Here is a 20,871-nt window from a genome sequence, read left to right as displayed (position 1 = left end):
TATTCCCTGAGTTCTATGACGGAATCAAGAAATAAGGGGCAAACTGTTTGGAAGAAATACTCAGGTATTGAATTCCTCTAGACCCCAGGCAGGACACCGGCCTCCGGGTACCCGCTAGTAGACGCCCCAGGTCCCCGCTGGGAAGCACTCCTGGTCCGGCCCCAGGGACCACCCCTTTCCTCCGGGAAATGGAAATATTTTGATAAAGGGATCCTTCCATATTTCCGAATATGGAAGAGTTTAAACCTATTGGCCGATCAAGACCGACCTACAGACGGCTATATAAGGGGAGCCCAAACCCTATAACAAGGGAACGACACTTCGAGACTTAGAGATTAGAGCTAGGCGGCTAGAACTAGGGTTTATACACCAATCTATTGTAGTTCCAGCTCTTTGATCTAATAAAACGTCTCCTTCAATCTTATTACTTGGAAAACAATACTAAACCCCAGGCTTATCCATCGCTCCGTAGTACTCACAAAGATCATACACAAAAATCCCCTAAGACCAAGAGTTATGCTTCTTACTGATTGGATTCTTCTTTAACTCGTCAATAATACCCTTCAATATCAAATACCTCTCATACTCTTTTTGTATCCGCTTCAACAAATCACACTCCAAAACTGTCATAGCCATTTGTAATATTTCAGCTCTCTGTACTTGTGATAAAGCATCTGCCGCAGCGTTGTCTTTCCCTTGTTTATATTGTATTTCGTAATCAAATTTCAGGAGTTTTGGTAACCACTGTTGTTGGATTGGGGTGTTCAGCCTTTGTTCGAATAAGTACTTCAAACTCCTCTAATCTATTTTGATTACGAAGTGGTTTGTCAACAAGAAGTGCCTCCACTTTTGTACTGCAAACACCAGAGCCAATAACTCCTTCTCATATATAGACAAGCTCAACTGCTTTCCCTTCAAGTGTCTACTGATGAAAGCCAAAGGAGGCCCCTCTTGCATCAAAACTGCCCCAATTCCTTGACTACAAGCATCTGTCTCCACCACAAACAGTTTATCAAATTATGGAAGGGCTAATGTCGGAGCAAAACACAACGCTTTCTTCAACTTATCCAATGCTACATGACCTTCTTCTGTCCATTGAAACGCGTCTTCCTTCGTCAATGCAGTTAAGGGTCTAGAAATGATACCAAAATCTTTCACAAAGAGACGATAATAGCCCGCTAACCCCAAGAACCCTCTCAACTTTTTCAAGCTACTCGGAGCCGGCCATTCTGCTACTGCTTTGATTTTGTTTGGATCAGTAGAAACACCTGAAGCTTGAATGAAATGTCCTACGTACTCGACCCGGGATGTAGCAAAAGCACACTTGCTTCGCTTAGCAAACATTTGATTGGCTCTCATATGCTGAAAGACTGCTCTGAGGTGCTTTAGATGATCACTGAGACAAGAGCTGTAGATCAGTACATCATCGAAAAAATGAAAACAAACGTCCTCAAACAGTCTGTGAAAACATCATTCATCCAGCCTTGAAATGTTGCAGGAGCGTTTGTCAAACCAAAAGGCATGACCAAGTATTCATAGTGACCACTATGTGTCTTGAAAGTCGTTTTATGGACATTACTCTCCTCAATTCTCAGTTGATGATAACCGGCTCTCAAATTGATCTTTGAATACACCGATGATCCACCTAGCTCATCCATCAAATCATCTATGAGTGGAATTGGGAACATGCCTTTCACAGTCATATTATTCAACCTTCTGTAGTCCACACAAAGTCTCCAAGTGTTGTCCTTCTTCTTCACTAACACAACTGGAGAGGCATATGGACTGGAACTCGGTTGAACTGTCCCTACCTTCAACAACTCCTTGACAATTTTATCATTTTCATTCTTCTGGTAAACCACGTATCTATAAGGACGTTGGTTCACCGGTTCTGCCCCCTCTTTCAAGACAATTTTATGATTATGATTTGCTCTAAAAGGAGGTAGTTCTGTAAAGATATCAGCAAACCCTATTGTCAACTCCTCAATTCTCTCATCAACTTTATCTTCTTCTGTGTTAACTCCCAACACATTTAATCTCAGCGGTTCTTCTTCAGTTTCTTCATATGCGTAAATCATATGCAATTGCATACCTGAATCCTGAATCTGGTGCTTCTTTTTTAACTTCACCTCTCTGACAGATCCATGTTGAATTCCAGTCAACAATACTTTCTGATTTCCCCATTTAAACCTCATTTCCAGTTTTTCAAAGTCGCAAGTAATAGGACCAAGTCTCGCTAACTATTGCACTACTGGAACATGCACTTGGGGTGTTCTGCGCGATCGGGAACAACCATCAAGACTGTTCTGCGTGAAAATCACCAAATTGCACTCTTTTCTGCCTCTTTTGTTCCAGCTGGTCCATCTCCCATCCAATGCAACTCCAGACCTGTAATGACTTGAAAAGGACTAGGAAGACTCGATAAAGACTTGAAAACCAATTGAAAAGCATATATACAAGATGTCTAAAACACCATATATCAATTCCCCCAGACTTAGATCCTTGTTTTTCCTCAAACAATGTCAAGTATCAAGAATAGGGAGAAAGGTTTGAAAGTGTGGGAGCTCTCCTATTCTCAGCAACTATACTTTAACCAGGAATCTCTGAACCATATAAGACGTAAAACTAGGACAACACACCCTTACCAAAACCCCACTGACTGCCTGACTGCTGTTCAAGATCGGCTCCATACTCTACATCTCAAACCTGCAAAAGCGACACTTTCCAGACAAAGCTCCTTACATTCAATTAAGAGTAGCGTGAGCTTCTCATCACAGGCACTATTCAGGGTGGACGTCCTACGTGTGGAACAGGTTATTTAATGGTGGAGTTAAGAGTGTTTAGGGGCTACCATTTTTTTGTAGAGGATGCAGGATACCGCGCAAAACTGTAAGAGAGGACGGATCCATTGATGTCCACAGCCTCTACTTGTTTTTGCTTCCTCTGGAACGACCGTTCCGTTTTGGATCAGCCATCTGGCTGCTCATATCATCTGCCTGCTCTCCAATCTTTCAACTTGGTACCCACTCTTTTGCTTGACCTTCCCAGTGGCTCATGTTTCTTTGATATCTTCCCCTTCTCCGTCACCTTATTTTCGTAATTTTTTTTTTTGAATATTGATATGGTGATGTGACGAAGAAGAAGGTAATACATGATGGTTCTGAGTGCCACTGGTGGTTCTGATTTCGTAACCATTCTGGTTCTCCACCCCTGCTCTTGCGCAGTTCATTGGTTATGGAGTGGTTGCTCCCTTAATCTGCTTGTTTTCCTTTCTGACTGTATTTCTGCAGCAGTAACGAGTAAGAGGCTGCATTGATCCTTTCATCTCCGACCTTTTTGCACATATCTGCACATATGACACTGAAAAACAAATGCATGAATGTGGAATAAAAGATAAGGTGCAGGGTGGGAACTAGCTAAAGATGAGCTAGCCACTCAGGATCAGCAAGATGGATATAAGAAGTCCTGAGTGTATTCTCGTTTCCCTGATCTAATGCCCATAATAAGAATAATTGCAGGTAATATTATGTTCAAGTTAAATGGAGCTAAGTCTTTCCAGTGTAACCTCGACAAGCCGAAATCTTCTAGAGAACTAAATGAGATAATGTCAGGGTGTTCCAGGTCCACATCTTTCTATGGGAGCCGTTTTTGCTTTATTTGTAGGATTTTACTATTGGGTGGGTAAAATATTTGGTCGGACATACCCTGAAACTTTAGGTCAAATCCATTTTTGGATCACTTTTTCGGGGCAATACAAGAAATATGGGTATTGGTAGCAGTTCATGGTAGCACGAATTCACGAAGTCAAGTTGAAATCTGAAGGATCTTATTGAGGTGATTCTTTTTCCACCATTTTTATATTGTGTGTTGATTGTGTGAGTTTTAGTATCTGATTGTTTGACGATTGAGTAGTTGATTCTGTATTGGTTCTTATGTGAATGACAATGTGTGTGTTTGGTGTTTGACATACTCTTATGGGTTTGTTTTATTTTATTGGTTATCGGTTTGAAACTTAGAACATAAAAATGGTCGAAAAGTCATGGGTTCATCTAAACAGGTAAGGAAAAACAATATATATTGTAGTTACTGTTTTGTGTGTTTTTTGTGTGATTAAAAAGGTTTAAATTATGCTTTCATGTGTCTTAATCGAAGAGCTGATCCTCATTATGAGAGAGGTGCGTGGGAGTTTGTGAGGTGTGTTGGTGCAGATTTAGCAGAGTGTTAGTTGATCATTTGCCCATGCGTAGACTGTCGCAATGTAGATCGTCACTCAGCCGATGTTGTTGTTGATCATCTAGTAACTAGGGGAATGGATTTGAGTTACAAGCTGCGGGAGGATTGGTATCATCATGGAGAAGTAATATCAGGGGCTGACTGTAGAAGCAATGCAAGTGAGAGGAACAAAGAGATTTTAGGGTTATACCAAGCAGCTGAGTATCTTGATGAAGATTTTATTAGGCAGCGTGATCTAAGTGAGGTTGCTGAAGGTGAAGGTAAGGAAGAAGATGAGTTTCTTGCTAAGCTAGCAGATGCCGAGACACCTCTGTATCCAAGTTGTGCTAACCACAGCAAGCGGTCGGCGATAGTTTCACTCTTTAGGATAAAGACACAGAGTGGTTGGTCTGATAGAAGCTTCGATCTTTTGCTGGAGACTTTGCCACAGATGCTACCCGAGGAGAATGTCTTGCACACATCCTTGTACGAAGTTAAAAGGTTTCTGAAATCTTTTGACATGGGCTATGAGAAGATACACGCTTGTGTGAACGACTGTTGTCTGTTCAGAAAGGAGTTTGAGAAGCTAGACAACTGTCTGAAATGCAATGCTTCAAGATGGAAGATTAACATGCGCACAGGTGATGTGAAGAAAGGTATTCCACAGAAAGTTCTGAGATATTTCCCGATAATTCCACGTCTGAAGCGGATGTTCAGGTCAGAGAAAATGGCGAAGGACTTAAGGTGGCATTGTAGTAACAAGAGCACTGATGGAAAAAGTAGACATCTAGTAGATTCTGTTACTTGGGATCAAATGAATGACAAATACCCGTTATTTGCTGCTGAAGAAAGGAATCTTAGGCTTGGACTGTCCACTGATGGGTTCAATCCTTTTAAAATGAAGAATGTGAACTACAGTGCTTGGCCGGTTTTGCTAGTGAATTACAACATGTCACGTGAGAAGTGTATGAAGGAGGAGAACATCATGTTGTCATTGCTGATTCCTGGTCCAACCCAACCTGGAAACAATATTGATGTGTACTTAGAACCACTTATAGAGGATCTAAACCATCTGTGGGAGCAAGGAGAGGTCACATATGATGCATTCAGTCACACCACTTTCAAGTTAAGAGCAATGCTTCTCTGGACCATTCAGGATTTTCCTGCGTATGGAAATCTTGCAGGGTGTAAGGTAAAGGGCAAAATGGGATGTCCTGTGTGTGGGAAAAACTCAGATATTATGTGGCTGACTAATTGCCGGAAGCACGTATATATGTCCCATCGGAAAGGTCTACCTCCGAGACATGCTTATCGTGGAAAGAAATCATGGTTTGATGGGAAAGCTGAGCATGGGGAAAAGGGTAGGATTCTGAGTGGTCATAACATAAGCCAAATACTCAGAAATTACAAGAATGATTTTGTGAATGTGAAAGTAACTGGAAGGAAGAGGAAGATTATAGAGCCTATTTGATCAGAGTCGGATGATGAATCTAGTGAATCAGAGGAAGAGGAGGAAGCAGTAGATGAGGAGGAGCTATCTCGATGGAAGAAGCGGTCAATCTTTTTCAAGTTACCTTATTGGGAGGTATGTTTCTTATATAGTTATCTGTCAACTTTTTCACAAAAGTTATATCTCTAGCTTTCTTTGACACTCTTATGTGTGTTTGTTTTGTATAGGAACTCCCGGTTGGACACAATTTAGACATGATGCACGTCGAAAGAAATGTTGCTGCAAGCCTTATCGCAACATTGTTGCATTGTGGAAAATCAAAAGATGGACTTAACGCTCGAAAAGATCTTGAACTGCTTGGCATTAGGAAGGATTTACATCCTCAACCCCGTGGGAAAAGAACTTACCTCCCTCCAGCTCTTTGGTCTTTGTCCAGCAAAGAGAAGAAAGTATTCTGCAAGCGTCTATCTGAATTTCGTGGTCCGGATGGTTACTGCTCAAATATATCAAGGTGTCTGAAGATGGAGGAATGTAAGATATCAGGAATGAAATCACATGATTACCATGTGTTGATGCAACAGCTTCTTCCGGTTGCGATTACAAGTATCAACTGACGCTCTTTTAACTTTGTATTTGTCCAGAAGTAGATGTCTTCAGTCTGATCTCCAATGGTTCTTTATTACAGGGTTATTACCTGAAGGTGTTAGGATAGCTATTGGACGTCTGTGTGCTTTCTTCCATCATCTCTGTCAGCGAGTTATTGATAGAGATGGAAACAGAAATTGTGGAAACTCTATGCATGTTTGAGAGGTTTTTTCCTCCAAGTTTCTTCGATATAATGGTGCATTTGGTAGTTCATCAAGGCAGGAAAGCTCGGTTATGTGGACCTGTCCATTTCCGTTGGATGTACCCATTTGAGAGGTACACTTATATCTTCTAAGTTGTTATCTTATGCAGTCAAAAATCATGCTTCTAACCATCAATGAATTTGATCTTATTCAGGTACATGAAAGTGCTGAAAGACTTCGTAAGAAACCCTGCAAGACCAGAGGGTTGTATTGCTGAAGCGTATCTCGCAGAGGAATGTGTTAGGTTCTGCAGTGAGTTCTTGAAAAAGGCAACAAGTTATGAGGAGAAACCTGAAAGGAAAACTGAGTTCGAGAGCAGCTCTATTCTGGAGGGACGTCCAATATCCGCAGGCACTGATTGTGTTCTTTCTGAGAAGGATATGAACATTGTACATCTTGCTGTGATTCACAATATGGCAATCGTTGAACCTTATGTGGAGTAAGTCTTGTATTTTTTTAAAAATAAATTACTGCTGAGTGCTTGTATCTTGAGATGCTAATAATTTGTCATTTTCAAATTTGCAGCATGAACATACAACATCTACAGGACATTAATGAAATATGTAGATGTGATGCAACAACATTATGGAGAACCCATACTCTGAAATTTGCATCCTGGTTAAAAGAGCAGGCAAGTTCCTATTCTGAGCAAGAATTTTATTGTTATGGTGTTTTGTTACAGATATGTATTGACACTTAACATTTTCTGTTATAGCTACCAATTACTTTACAAAATCACGAGGAAACATTGACGTGGTTGGCCTACGGTCCTAGTGCAAGCGCAAGGGCTTATAGTGGCTATATCATTAATGGTCTGCGGTTTCCCACCATTTCAGTTGACAGGCAAACTCAGAACAGTGGTGTTTTTGTAAGAGGTAGTAGCAATGTGTCGATCTAGTGAAAAAGACACTTCTCAGATGGTTGATTAAGTAACTTACTATGGAAGAGTGGTGGAGATTCTACTGATCGACTACAATACATTCTACATTCCTGTATTCCACTGCCAATGGGCAAACATAGGAAATGGAGTGAAGGTAGAAGATGGCTTCACACTAGTCAACCTGAACCAAAGCCAAATGGCTTTTGCTAGAGATCTATACATCCTCGCCTCACAAGCCAAGCAAGTATTTTATTCTAGAGTAGATGAGTCATCCAGTTGGTATGTAGCTATGAGAGGTCCTACAAGAAGATACAGTGAAGACGATTGTGAAGATGGTCATGCAGATGTTGGTCCATTGCCAGCAGTTGTAGCTATGGATGCTGATGACTTGGTTGATGATTCTAGAAATGCCAGGGATGACTGTGAAGGAATTTATGTTTGAAAGGAAACATTTTTTTGTTGATATTGCAGAAGTTGCGATGAATGTTTGATGGGAGGAACCTGTTTTTTGTTTGTAATGAAATTATCTGCGTTTGCGTTGCTTGAGTGTTGTATGTTTTGATCTTATACTCTGTTTTCTTAGTCTTGTCTGTTTAATTTCCAGAATTTCGTTGTGTGTTTCATTGTGTTTTTAGACATTGACACTTACTCACTCTTTTATGTTTCAGGTGAACCTTGATGGGGAATCGTAAGAACAAGCGTCTGAAGAAGTCAAGGACACCGAAGAAGAAGCAGACAGAAGGGGAGGAATTGGTAGAAATGGAGGTTGAAATAGAGGAAGAAGAGCAATTCCTCGAAGAATTACCAAACAAAACAGTTTCAGAGGAAGAAGAGCAATTCCTCGAAGAAGTACCAAACAAAGAAGTTTCAGAGGAAGAAGAGCAGAATGAAATGCAGGAAGAAGAGCATAATGAAATGGAGGAAGAAGAGCATGACCAAATGGAGGAAGCAGAACTTGAGGAAGCTGATGAACAGCAGACTCATACTGACACAGTTACTCAGCGTAAAAGACGTCGAGGAGCAACGAAGATGAAGCAGATTGCCAAGGATCCAAATGAACGGCTGCATGTTGACTTCACCGACTTGGGAGAACCTTGTGGTCCAGGGTCAGTAATGTTATCCTCCTACTTGGGTCCCTTAGTACGTGAACATGTTCCAGTGGTCATTGATAACTGGAGGAAGGTTACTGAAGATATCAGAACTGTTCTATGGAAATCTATTACGGTAAGCTGAATCAACTTATACATTTGTCATGTATTTTGGTTATATGCTAATGTGTCTCCCATACGTGAATACAGATGAGGTTTGACGTGGACGAAGAGTTCAAAAAGGATGCTTTGTTTAAGCAGATGGGATGTTTGTGGAGAGCATCCAAATCACGTCTGGTAACCACAATCAGGAGGAATGCTCCTACAATGAAAGAAAGGATGGAGCTGCGACCCAAGAATGTAACTCCAACTGAATGGCGTAAATTCGTCAGAGAGAAGACAAGTTCTGCCTCCATGGTTGTCAGTGACACTTACAGGGAAAGAAGACAGAAGCAGATTCCTCACACTTGCGGTCGTAAAGGAATGGTGAGATTGAGAGAAGATCTTGTTAAGGCTAGCGAAGACCCATCAAAAGTGTCAAGGCTAAGAGTGTGGGTCAAATCAAGAACTAAGAAGGATGGAACGCCTGTCAATGTGAATGCGGCTGAAAAGATAGTAAGTCAAAATCAATCTGACCACATAGATCTTATGAAGTTGGATTGTCGGCTGCTTGTTGATATAATAATTTGGCATGTGTTTCCAGAGAAAGGCGTCAGAGATAGAACTTGAGGGTCGTGAAGATTCAACCTCAACGAATCCAAAGCATTATCTGATAACTGAGATATTGGGACCTGATCAACCTGGCAGGTTGAGAGCAATGGGCGAGGCATTAGTATCACCAAATTAAACTGTTTACAAATTAAGAACAACTTCATGGCTGCCATGGAAAAAAAACATGTGTCTCTGGAGAAACAGGTTTATGATTTGCAGCAGCAAATTGCCAGGATGAATAATCAGGGACAAGAAACTGATGTCAGTGAAAACTCGAATAACAAGGTATGGACTGACTTCCTCTGTCGTAATCTATCTCTATAATTGTAGATATGAATTGATTTGAAACTTTTGTATTTCACGTAGAGTGTAAATACCAAGTTACTTCCGAAGTGTTATCTTGTGGACTGGTCTGCTGTCGATGTTAATGTTGCTGAGGGACGGGTTGTTTCATCGGAACCTGAGGAGTTAGTTAATGGGATTCCGTTAGGGCCTAATGTTGAGAACGTTTTAGTTGAAACTGCAACAAAATCAGAAACCTTTTTATGGAGACCTGCACCTAATATGTTTACAATGGAGGATGCAGTAGGAGAAATGATTGCATGGCATTCCGATCATTGTATTGTTCCAACGGTAGGTTTACCAGAGGACAATGCTCCAAAGGTTAATTTTCCTCTTCCTCTGTAGCTGAATCTGAGTCTCAGACTGAGTCTTTCTTATTCAAAATTGTTTGTTTTGTTTTGCAGAGTCCTGTCAGCAGTTCAAATAACAAATGCAAACTCATGGACTATGTACATAATGGGGAAGTCGTTGCTGTAGGCCGATGGCAGACGAAAGAACCACAAACGTTGGTCAATGGACTTCCTCTTGGTCCAAATGCAATAAAAGTGTATGTGGATGAGGTAGTAAACCCTGATGCATACATATGGAGGCCTACTGTGGGGAGGAGGATTATCAGAACTGTTTTGTAGCATGACCAGCAAATAGAGTTGTGTTTGACTCAGAAAGTTCTAAAGCAGGAAGTTCAAAAGTAGTAAGTTCAACTTCTAAGAATCAAAAGTCTCCATTGAGTGCAAAAGCTACTGCAAAACCTGGAACGAGTGTCAGCGATCAGTCTAAGAATGATGCAGATTCTCCATTGACTCCACCAGTTCCCACAAAGATACCTGCTGCGACAATGAAAGTCCAGTCACCTGTAATTCCAGCATCTCCTCTTCGCAGATCAGAAGTACTTTCTTTCCTTGAACTACTTGATTGGTTCTGGTTGTGATTCCTCAATATTGGTTCTGCTTTGTGGTTTGTGGTTGCACTACTTGATTGGTTCTGGTTGTGATTCCTGAATATTGGTTCTGCTGTCTGGTTTGTGGTTGCAGCGTAACAAATTCAAGCCTAATAAAAAAATCAAGCTGCTGGACCTGTCCGGAAATAAGGTGGTCATCTCTGAAGGACGATGGTCATCGAGTAATCCTGAGCATCTTGTCTACTTTCAACCTTTGGGGCCTGGTGCATGTATGTGGTAACCGAAATTCGCACTATTGATTTCCGTTTAAATTAGGAAAGTAGGAGAACCCTAGTTTCCCAGAGGTCCTGGATATCTGCTAATACCACACGCCAAGCAATCAGAACACGAAACGAGAACTGTAATAAAATAAGAAATCGAAAAAGAAAGCAAGATAGTTCTTATTCTGAATCTGTGTTTGAGCGTTTACAACAAGGTAAGTGCCTGGGCTACGAGAGCTGTCGGCGAGATTCCTAGTTCTAAAACCCTAAGACGGCAAAAACCTAATTGAGTCGCAGCTCGAATAACAAAAACGGAAAATTGCCTAAAATCGCTCTAAGTGCTAAGTTTTTGTCAAAAAATTTCTCTCTTGTGTCTTTCGCCTAAGACTCCTTATATACTCGCTCCTAGGTCAGTTTACGCTTTTCCTCTTCTGCCCGATCTTCGTAATTATCTTCGAAAACTTCGTATTTATCCGCGGAAACTTGACATTTATATTTCTTTGCGAACCAAGCATAAACTGTAGGACGGTTTATGGGGTTTTGGTTAAGAAATCGTAAGTGGGTTTCGAGTAACGTCTTAGGTCTCTTTGGGCCATCTTTTGACTCGAAACGTTTATTACGGCTTCTTTTGATAAAAACGTACTTTCCGCGGTTTTTATCGTAAATTTCGATTGATGACTTCAAATGACGAGAACATGAAATGAGTTTGCTACGGTCTTCGGGAGATAGCATTAAAGAGTAGACGAGAATGCATGGATTCGTGTCGTATCGACGTTTTAAGAAAGCTCGATTGCTTCGTAACGATCAAAACGTGCACGTGCTCGGTCACTACGTAGCGACCAAGCTTGGCTTGAGCTCGGTCGCTGCGTAGCGACCGAGCAGTACGCGTTCTCGGTCGCTACGTAGCGACCGAGCTTGGCTCGAGCTCGGTTGCTACGAAGCGACCGAGCGGTACGTGTGCTCGGTCGCTACGTAGCGACCGAGCTTGGCTCAAGCTCCCAACAGTTAACCCCCCAGCTCGGTAGAATCGTGGATTTCCGACGAGATTCTAGCGTGTGGTATGGTGAGTTAGACGGGATAGGCGTATTTGGGCTAAGTTCATGTTCAAAAGTCCGCGAGCAAATAGTAACTTCTTATACTTATAAGAAGGGAAGTAACTTCTTCATAATTTTTCACTTGCTTATTTTCATAAGGAGTTCTTTGAAAAAAAAAAAAACAAAAAAAAAAAACAAATTTCCCCGTCCTCTCCATCTTCTTCTTCATGTTTCCTTTGAAATCTACAAAATGTCAAGTAAGAAGAAGACTTCGAAAAAAGGTACCTCTCGTGGTTCCTCGTCCGCAGATGTCCACGAAGAGCTTCTTGTGCCAAAGATTGAGTTTGTGCCTCACTCGGTAGACATGGCCGAGAATGAGGCGTGGTGGACTGCGAGGTATGGTTCGATCACGCCTCCTAACGAGAAATCGTTCCCCGTCATGAACCATCGTTCGATCGAAGATGGTGCGCCGAGCAGGTGCACTAGCGACTTCCTTCGGACTGTGTGGTCGTTTTACAAAATTCCGGATACGGTGGAATTTCGGATTCCTCGTCGCGGAGAGCGTGCTGATAGTCCCCCGGAGGGTTACTTTACTTGTTACAAAGCATTCATAGTGCGCTGCCGCTTGTGGTTTCCGATTCCCGAAGTCATCGTCCGCGTGCTGGATCGCTTTGAGGTATCGATAAGTCAGTTGAACCCCATCAGTATCCACGACCTCATTGGCCTTGTGATCTTGAGCTTCGAGCACGGTATCTCCCTCACCGTCGACCACTTCGAAGCGCTCTTCAGGTTGCAGATCATCTTGAAGACGGACAAGTACCGATTGGTCCCTCGGAATTTCATGTCGGTGGTCAAGGGGTTTCTCTCCAACATCAACTCGTGGAAGAAGTTTTTCTTCTTTGTCTGTATAAGCGCCGCGTCAGTCGAAGAGAGTTGCATCCCGTTGTTCCGGAGTCAGCCGAACGATCGCCCCTTCATCAATCTGATCGCTCCGTTTCCTGAAGACACGATCGCAGTGAGGGATCTTCTCAGAAACGGTCCGTTTTTCTGGACCTCTTTTTCGCCGAAGAGAGTCTGAAAGGCATTGAGGTTTGCACATCCCGGCCTTGCATCGGGCGCGGAAACAGACACCGATTCCAAGCCTGACGCTCCGGATCCTTGTGTTGTTGCCGCGGATGAGGCGAGCTTGAGGTCCTCGAAGCGTAAGGATATCGACCTTGGTGACATAGACTTTGCCGTGGACGATTCCATTCTTCCGGGCTGGGTCCTGGACCTCGTCTATGGTGATGGGAGTGGTACGAGCGAGGCTCCACTCCCGGGCTTTGATGATTTCTTTTCCGGTTTGCCCTCGGGTTTTGACCCTCCCCCCTCTGTGGACGAACTGGGAAGGTCGAAGGTCGTTGTGGAAGGATCTCGCATTATCAATGGGGTTGGCTTCTCATTTTGGGAATTTTGCCGATAGATCTATATATTCCTTTTCTCGTCTAAACATGTTAGTTGATTTTGCAGGGTCTGAACTTGCTCGGCTCGGCCCTTGAGGCGAGCCATAGAGAGGCCATGGTCTATCTCTTCAAAGCGAAGAAGGGGGAGAAGGATCTTGCTCGTATGCAAAGCGAGAAGTTGGAGTGGGATTCAAAACTCGCTCGAGATCACGAGAGGGCTTTTCGTCGTGCGGAACGGAAGGGTAAGAGGGAGATGGTCGAGGTGATGAGAGGTCGTGCCTCCCAGTTCCAGGCTGAGTATGGGAACCTCAGGGATGCTTATTCCTTAGTGGGTGATTACCGTGAGTGTCGCGGTTCGGTTGGCACTCTTTGGAAGACGCAGGCGGATGACTACGTTTTCGAGAAGGAGATGAGGGAAATGTAGGATGGCATGAAGGATCATGCCCACGCTGAGGTGCTTATTCCTCCGATCGACGGGAGGATCCAGGGATTCAGGGTCCCAATCCTGGTTTCTCCCGATACGGTAGAGACCACGACCGAGTTTCCTGGCGATTGCGAGGAGGTGGATCGTCCCGCGGATGCGTTTGGAGCTTCGTTGTCCGGGAACTTTTACTTCGATCCTTGAGAGGTGAAGTGACCGTTCGGCGGGAGGTGGTTGTTCGCCTATCTTGTGTTTGTGGCCAAGTGTGGCCTTCGTTTATCTGTATATGGCCGAGTGTGGCCTTTATTTTGAGACTTTGCATGGGCCTGTTTTGGCTGTTTTATCTTTTATCAGGACTGGCCGTTGGTGGCTTCTAATCCCTACTGCTATGCGGTTTTTGTGTATGTAATGGGCGTTTGTTTTGAATTGTTTTGTTTTGAGTGTGTTTGAAGTAAACATGAGTTGTCGTCTTATATTTAATTCTTTCGAGACGTTCAATCCTTTGGTTTGTTCAAGACGTGAATTTTCGTAAAAATTATTTATTTTTTAAAAAGTTTCGGGAACGCCTAGATATGAACAGAGAAACATGTTTTAGGATCTCGTATCGTTTTTAGATATCATGTCTTGAGATGTTAGAGACCAATGCAATGGGTTTAGGGCAAGACCTAGGTTTACTCTCGGTTTTAAGGTTTGTGCGGTGACTAGGCGGCTATCGATTTTCCTGTTGAGATTTCTACCTGATTCGTACCGATTTAAAGTCCGCGATAGGTTCTCGGCTTATATGACTTGTGTGGCACGAATCGAGCATCTTTCCAGAGACAATTTTTAAGCCAACTGGAAGTGCCAGACCAAAATTTCGGATTTTTTTTGCAGCGCGCTTTTATCCTTGTGTTGGATGTTCGAGGATCAAAAGAGTGATCGGGTTGCGTTTGTTTAAGATGGTTGGCGTGTTCGTCGGGGCCAATCGACGAACGGGGTGTAAATATTTGTCGAGTGTTTATGGTCGCGTTCGGACAGTTGTTTGTATAGTTTCGATTTTAACTCGCCGACGTCTCGCTGTTATTTCGAAGATTGTACATATGTTTTAGTTGTTGAAGGTTTTGTGTTTAGGGCTAGGTAAGGCCGTTGAGAAGAGTCTAATGTTCGTAGACATTTTAAGCGTGTCCTGAGACTTTTTGCGTTAATTGGAGCGTAAGATTTCAAAAAATGTGTATTGTAGTAAAGTTTTTTTTTTTTTTTTTTAAATGCTCGATTACAATGATGCATCTTTTAAAATGTGGGAGTATACGAGTATACGTACCCACTCCCCCCCCCCCTCCTTGTTAGAGAGGGGGATAGCTGAACTCGTCTTTCGACGAGCTGCCTACGTACCTCTTTCGAGGATCAAGCCATCTCGTAGTTATGTTTTATGCCGCGAGTATTCTTACTCGGCGGTTGTCGCCGTGCTGACCGCCTTGATCATGGTGACCGTGGCAGGGTCAATGATTTTGTTCGGGTTTTCCGGAGGAGTTATAGTGTCGACTTCGGAATCATGCTGAGTTTCGATCTCCGAAGCGTTTACTGAAGCAGACGATACCGAAGCGTCTTTCTTCGAAGTGTTTTCGGCCGAAGGCCGAGCTAACTTCGTGCGCTTGCGAGTTGCTGTCGTGGTAGTCATGATTTGTCTTAACTTATGCTCCGCGAGGAAGCAAAGTCGTGACTGTTTCTGACAACCCCAGATGGCTGCGATCCCGCTTTTGGTTGGGAATTTGATGCCTAGGTGATATGTAGACGGAACGGCTTTCATGGCGTTGAGCCATGGGGTTCCCATGATTACGTTGTAGATGGCAGGATGATCGACCACCGTGAAATCGACGATTTTTGTGATCTCCTTGGCCACGACCAGGAGTTGGATCGAACAGAGAGTCATCGATACGTCGACCGAAAAACTAGTCAGTGGTTTAGGCGTGGGGGTGACTTCCCCGAGTTTGATGTTCATCCGTTTGAGAGTGTCGTGGAACATGACATTAACTGTGCTTCCTGTGTCGATGAGGACTCTCGCGATTTCTAGATCTCGTATGACAAGATCTATCACGAGTGGGTCGCAGTGAGGTTGATCGATTCTGCCAGCTTCGTCTCTCGTGAAAGTTATCGAGTTGCTTTGACCGTCTCGGGGAGGTGACCACGTAGGCCAGTTAGCACTTGATTCGGCCTTCCGCTGGTAAGCTTTGATGGCCGAAACCGTGTCGTTGCAATACTGTGATCCTCCGATGATCATGTTGACTCTGCAACGATTGTTATCGTTTCCTTTGTCGTACGGCCTTCTTCCGCATTTATCCCCGGATTGGTTTCTTTGAGGAGCATTTTCCATGGGAGGATCCCTGTCTGTCCTCGGAGGGCGATCGGTCTCGAGGATGAGATCTTTGACGCTAGTTACTTCGGAGAGTTCCCCAGCTAGTAGCTTAGTAGTTAACCTTGCTCCTAGAAGGTGTTTTCGTCGTATCCTTGATTGCGAGTCCACGTATTACCCGTGGTTTGTCCTTGATCCGAGTTGATCGCGTAGTTATGCACCCTTCGGAGTTCTTCTCCCTCCTGATGGACGTACTTGTCGTTACGAGAGTTTTTCTTTTTCGTCTTTGGGTCTACAACTTTCGAGGACGGTTTTGTCGACTTATGCTTTTGCGACAAGACTTTCATTTCCTCTCCGATTATGATGTAGTCCGTTGCCTTGTGGAGGGCGTCTTGGATCGTCCGCGGTTTGTCGAGGGTTATCCATTTTCTGAATTTCAACTTGTACCAAAGCGTCTTTCTGAGCGCGTCAATGGCCACTTTGTCGCTTATCCCGCTAACCCTTGACATCACCAGCTTGAACCGGCTTATGAACTCGCGGAGGGGTTCGTCTTCCCTCTGGGACAGACTCCAGAGGTCGACATCGGACGTTTTTCTATCTATGAACATAGAGTATTGTTAGAGAAATTCCAATGCGAGCTGTCGGAAACTTTCGATGGAGTTTCGCTTAATGCGTGCGAACCATTCGAGCGCTGCTCCTTCCAGATTCTCGACGAACAGGCGGCAATAGCCGGCGTCCTTTTCGCTATCCTTCAGTCTAGCCCTTCCCATCATGATGTGGAAAGCCTGAAGGTGCACTTTAGGATCAGTCGTACCATCGTACTTCGGCACTTTGATTTTTCGCGGGTCAGATACCCTAGTATCAGAGATGCGAGCGGTCAAGGGTGTCTTCCGAGCCCCCTCGAGCAACCTATCGATCTCAGGGGCAGCGCTGGTAGCGTGATGGATCTGAGATTTTACGGCCCTTACTTCCGCTGCAGTTTTGGTGATGTAATCGCGAAGGTCGCGAATGTCCGATTTCTTGTCAGCAGATTTCCGAGCTTGTCGGCGTTTGCTGCGAGTGACCTCGGTTTGCTTTTCAGCCAGCTCTTCCTACTCGTCCCAATAGAGGATTTCCTCTTCTTCCGTCATTGGTTTTTCAAACGGAGAGCTTTCCCGAGCTGATCGGCTTCTGGTCCTTCTCGAATGTCTGTCGGCGTCTTCTTCGGTATCATTGGAGATGTCGCAGGGATCGAAGTCGACATGCTCGACTTCATTGACCTCCAAGTGCTTTGTGGGAAGTGGAGGACTCTCAGAGTTCTGCTTCTCGGCAGGGGACGCTTCGCTAGGGTTCTGTCCCGAAGGACGTTCCCACAATGTTTCAGGCCTGTCGAGTGGGGTTGCGAAGTCGAGTTTTCTCCCACGGATTTTCGTAGATCCGCGGGGAAGGACTGCACGGGTCCTTGCCGATAAGGTTTCTCAACCTTTTTAGTCAAGGTATCCACGAGTTTGTCATGTTCTTCCGACCTCTTTTCGTAGGCGGAGAACATATTTTTGAACTCCTCGATCGTCGTGCCGTTAGCTGTTGGGTTGGCCGCGGAGACGGCCACTGCTAGAGTGTTTAGGTCGTCGCTGGCTCCTCCGTTTAGAGGAGTCTGCATGTTATTCGTGTTGTCAGTTGACATGTCTGGTTGAGCGTTTTGTGGCTGAGAGTTAGATTGATCCGTACCCCCCCCCCCTCCTTCTAGCGCCAAACTGTGGGAACCAAAATTCGCACTGTCGATTTCCGTTTAAATTAGGAAAGTAGGAGAACCCTAGTTTCCCAGAGGTCCCGGATGTCTGCTAATACCACACGCCAAGCAATCAGAACCCGAAACGAGAACAATAATAAAATAAGAAATCGAAAAAGAGAGCAAGATAGTTCTTATTCCGAATATGTGTTTGAGCGTTTAGAACAAGGTAAGTGCCTAGGCTACGAGAGCTGTCGGCGAGATTCCTAGTTCTAAAACCCTAAGACGGCAAAAACCTAATTGAGTCGCAGCTCGAATAACAAAAACGGAAAATTGCCTAAAATCGCTCTAAGTGCTAAGTTTTTGTCAAAAAAGTTCTCTCTTGTGCCTCTTGCCTAGGACTCCTTATTTACTCGCTCCTAGGTCAGTTTACGCTTTTTCTCTTCTGCCCTTAAGCCGTCATAGCTTAAAAATAGAGATATTCCATTTTTCCCGATCTTCGTAATTATCTTCGAAAACTTCGTATTTATCCACGGAAACTTGACATTTATCTTTCCTTGTGAACCAAGCATAAACCGTCCTACGGTTTATGGGGTTTTGGTTAAGAAATCGTAAGTGGGTTTCGAGTCACGTCTTAGGTCTCTTTGGGCCGTCCTTTGACTCGAAACGTTTATTACCCCTTCTTTTGATAAAAACGAACTTTCCGCGGTTTTTATCGTAAAGTTCGATTGATGACTTCAAATGACGAGAAACATGAAATGAGTTTGCTACGGTCTTCGGGTGATAGCATTAAAGAGTAGACGAGAATGCATAGATTCGTGTCGTATCGACGTTTTAAGAAAGCTCGATTGCTTCGTAACGATCGAAACGTGCACGTGCTCGGTCACTACGTAGCGACCAAGCTTGGCTTGAGCTCGGTCACTACGTAGCGACCGAGCGGTACGCGTGCTCGGTCGCTATCGTACCGTCGCTACGTAGCGACCGAGCGGTACGCGTGCTCGGTCTCTACGTAGCAACCGAGCGGTGCGCGTGCTGAGTCGCTACGTAGTGACCGAGCACGTGCACGTTTCTATGTGTTATTTGCCCCTCTCGGATGTTTCTATGCTTTTTCAATCTTAAGTAATGTGTTTATGATTTCAAATGTAAGGATAGCCCAAAATTAAAATGTTTAATCACAACAAATGCCCAAAATTAAAATGACCAAATACAATTTCATATACCAAAGCAATTTAGGGTTTAGGGTAACGATAGGATCGATTGTGTAGGCTTTAGTTTTAGGGTTTAGGGTAGTGACAGTGTTGAGTGATTCATTCAAAAAAAAGTTATGGTGTTTATTGAAGGTTACCAAAAGATAAACAATGACAAAATTAAGAATCAATTAAGCTTTCCACCACACCTTTGTCTTTGAGGGTTAACGTTTTAGTGTGAAGTTTTAGGGGTTAGGGTATAAATTGGTATACTTTGAGTGTTTAGGATTTATATGTTCACATAATGATGTATTCTTTTCATTTTTTTAGTTTGTATTGATTATATGATCATTTTAAAATGTAGATATATCAAATACAAGTTTACACCATCCTAAATCATCTTAAAATCGATCAACATCCATGTTGTTCTTACTTAGAACCATATTTTCGACATATCTAGTGGAGAAAACTAGGAAAAAAATTTGACTAATTATATCCATTCGATCGAGATGATTCAACGGTGGAGATTAGTTTTTAGGTTATCCTCGTCCTTGTCTCTCATTGGTCGACGAAGTTTTTTGGAGGGAAAGCCAAACTTTCCTAATTTTGGGAGCCAAAGTAAATTTTATTGTCTTTATCGCCTTGTCTCCTACCCTCAAGCCACCACAAATCTCTCTTAAGCCACCACGATTCTATCTCTTAATCCACCACGAATCTCTCCTTCCATCTCAAACCACCACAAATCTGTGTAAGCCACCACTATTCCATCTCATACCATCACAACTCTCTCCGACCTTCTCCACCGCCACCATTTAGGTTACAGAGTTCTCTGTCCTTACAGGTTAGCGACCTCTTAACCCGTTGATTTTACTAATGTAAGCTCATTATTATATTTATCTGACTATGAATGTAACAAATCTTACAGATCCACAAAGATTTGAAGCCTTACAGATCTCAAAGATATCTCAATTTCCAGGTTAGAGAATCTCCAATATCTTGTTCGATTTGTTACCTTGTGTTGAGATAGTCAAAGATTTATATCAAACTCCAATATCTTGTTCGATTTGTTACCTTGTGTTGAGATATTTGTTAATTTTTCAGTTTAATCTTCACTAATTTATTCTTCAATTAGTTATGTTTTCTGTCTTATTATTATTGTAAAGATCTAACTTTGTTTAAATTTTCTGTCTAGCAACTCTAATGGAAGCAAGGAAGGTCATCGTATGTGCACTCCCGGCAGCCGGAGTGAAACCACAACTCAAACCAGAACAGCCACAACAAGAAGCAGTCAACACAGCTCCACCACAACGAGGACAGTCCTCACGAGGAAATGATGTAGATGAGATAACTAGAGCCGAGTTCAGAAGCTATCGGTTGATACGCATTGAGGAACCTGAAGAAGACATCGACCCAGACTACCTGCACTATCTCCGAGCAATAGGTTCCTACGACTCTGCTCCACCACAACAAGGACGGTCCTCAAGAGGCAATGGTCGTCGCTAAAACATCGACCCAATCTTCCTGCAACTCACAATCCATGGGTTCTCGTCACTACTAATCTCTGATATTTTAATTACCATTGCTTCAGTATGTTGTATTTGCTTAAGTATGCTTTGTTAATTTGCTTCAGTACAATGTTTTTCTTTCCTGAATGTTTGTAATTCGTGTCTCTCTAATCTAAATTTTAATTATATATATTTTTTTAAAATTTACAATTTATGCAATTCAATATTCCAAATCAAACAATTTTAGCAGGAAATCAACCACCAAATATTTCATTATTCAATTTTCTACATATAAAATAATTAAAGCTATGATAATTTACGTCCTAGCACAAGAAAAAAACTACCTCTTACTATTCAATGACATACAGGATATGCTATTATAGGTGCAGGCATCCAGAAAAACAAGAGTTATAAAAATATATTCCCTTACTTAAATAAAATGTCATTATAAAATTTCTGATGAGAAAAATAAAACGCCATAGAATAATATTTACCAGCGCTAAAACATCGTTATTAAAAAGGTTTAATACAGCAATGGAAAAGTGCTATAATATAT

At 42.9% G+C, this 20,871-nt stretch overlaps 1 protein-coding gene and 1 long non-coding RNA gene across 2 annotated transcripts; both read left to right on the top strand.

Moving 5' to 3' along the window:
• Positions 1 to 4,309: 4,309 nt before the first annotated feature.
• Positions 4,310 to 7,832, top strand: LOC106350049. Its single transcript, XM_013789991.1, has 9 exons — positions 4,310 to 5,573; positions 5,688 to 5,797; positions 5,890 to 6,265; positions 6,348 to 6,410; positions 6,517 to 6,583; positions 6,665 to 6,949; positions 7,036 to 7,141; positions 7,226 to 7,353; positions 7,457 to 7,832. The coding sequence occupies exons 1-9, from the start codon at positions 4,310 to 4,312 to the stop codon at positions 7,830 to 7,832; spliced, it is 2,775 nt and encodes a 924-aa protein (XP_013645445.1).
• Positions 7,833 to 19,023: 11,191 nt separating this feature from the next.
• LOC106352520 lies at positions 19,024 to 20,480 on the top strand. Its single transcript, XR_001271621.3, has 3 exons — positions 19,024 to 19,651; positions 19,736 to 19,786; positions 20,003 to 20,480. It is a non-coding gene; the product is annotated as an uncharacterized LOC106352520 (long non-coding RNA).
• Positions 20,481 to 20,871: the final 391 nt, after the last annotated feature.

The sequence above is a fragment of the Brassica napus genome, chromosome C9 (genome assembly GCF_020379485.1).
Source record: "Brassica napus cultivar Da-Ae chromosome C9, Da-Ae, whole genome shotgun sequence".
Lineage (NCBI taxonomy): Eukaryota > Viridiplantae > Streptophyta > Magnoliopsida > Brassicales > Brassicaceae > Brassica > Brassica napus.
The sequence above is the reverse complement of the archived record's forward strand: the minus strand, read 5'-3'. Positions and strand labels throughout refer to the sequence as shown.

What these genes read in the sequence shown, in the direction of transcription:
- LOC106350049 (XM_013789991.1), top strand. Translation starts at nt 4,310, where the DNA reads ATGGATTTGAGTTACAAGCTGCGGGAGGATTGGTATCATCATGGAGAA. An exon ending in AGCTGAGCATGGGGAAAAGG is followed by an intron (nt 5,574 to 5,687) that starts GTAGGATTCTGA and finishes CTATTTGATCAG; the next exon opens with AGTCGGATGATGAATCTAGT. An exon ending in CATCCTGGTTAAAAGAGCAG is followed by an intron (nt 7,142 to 7,225) that starts GCAAGTTCCTAT and finishes TTTCTGTTATAG; the next exon opens with CTACCAATTACTTTACAAAA.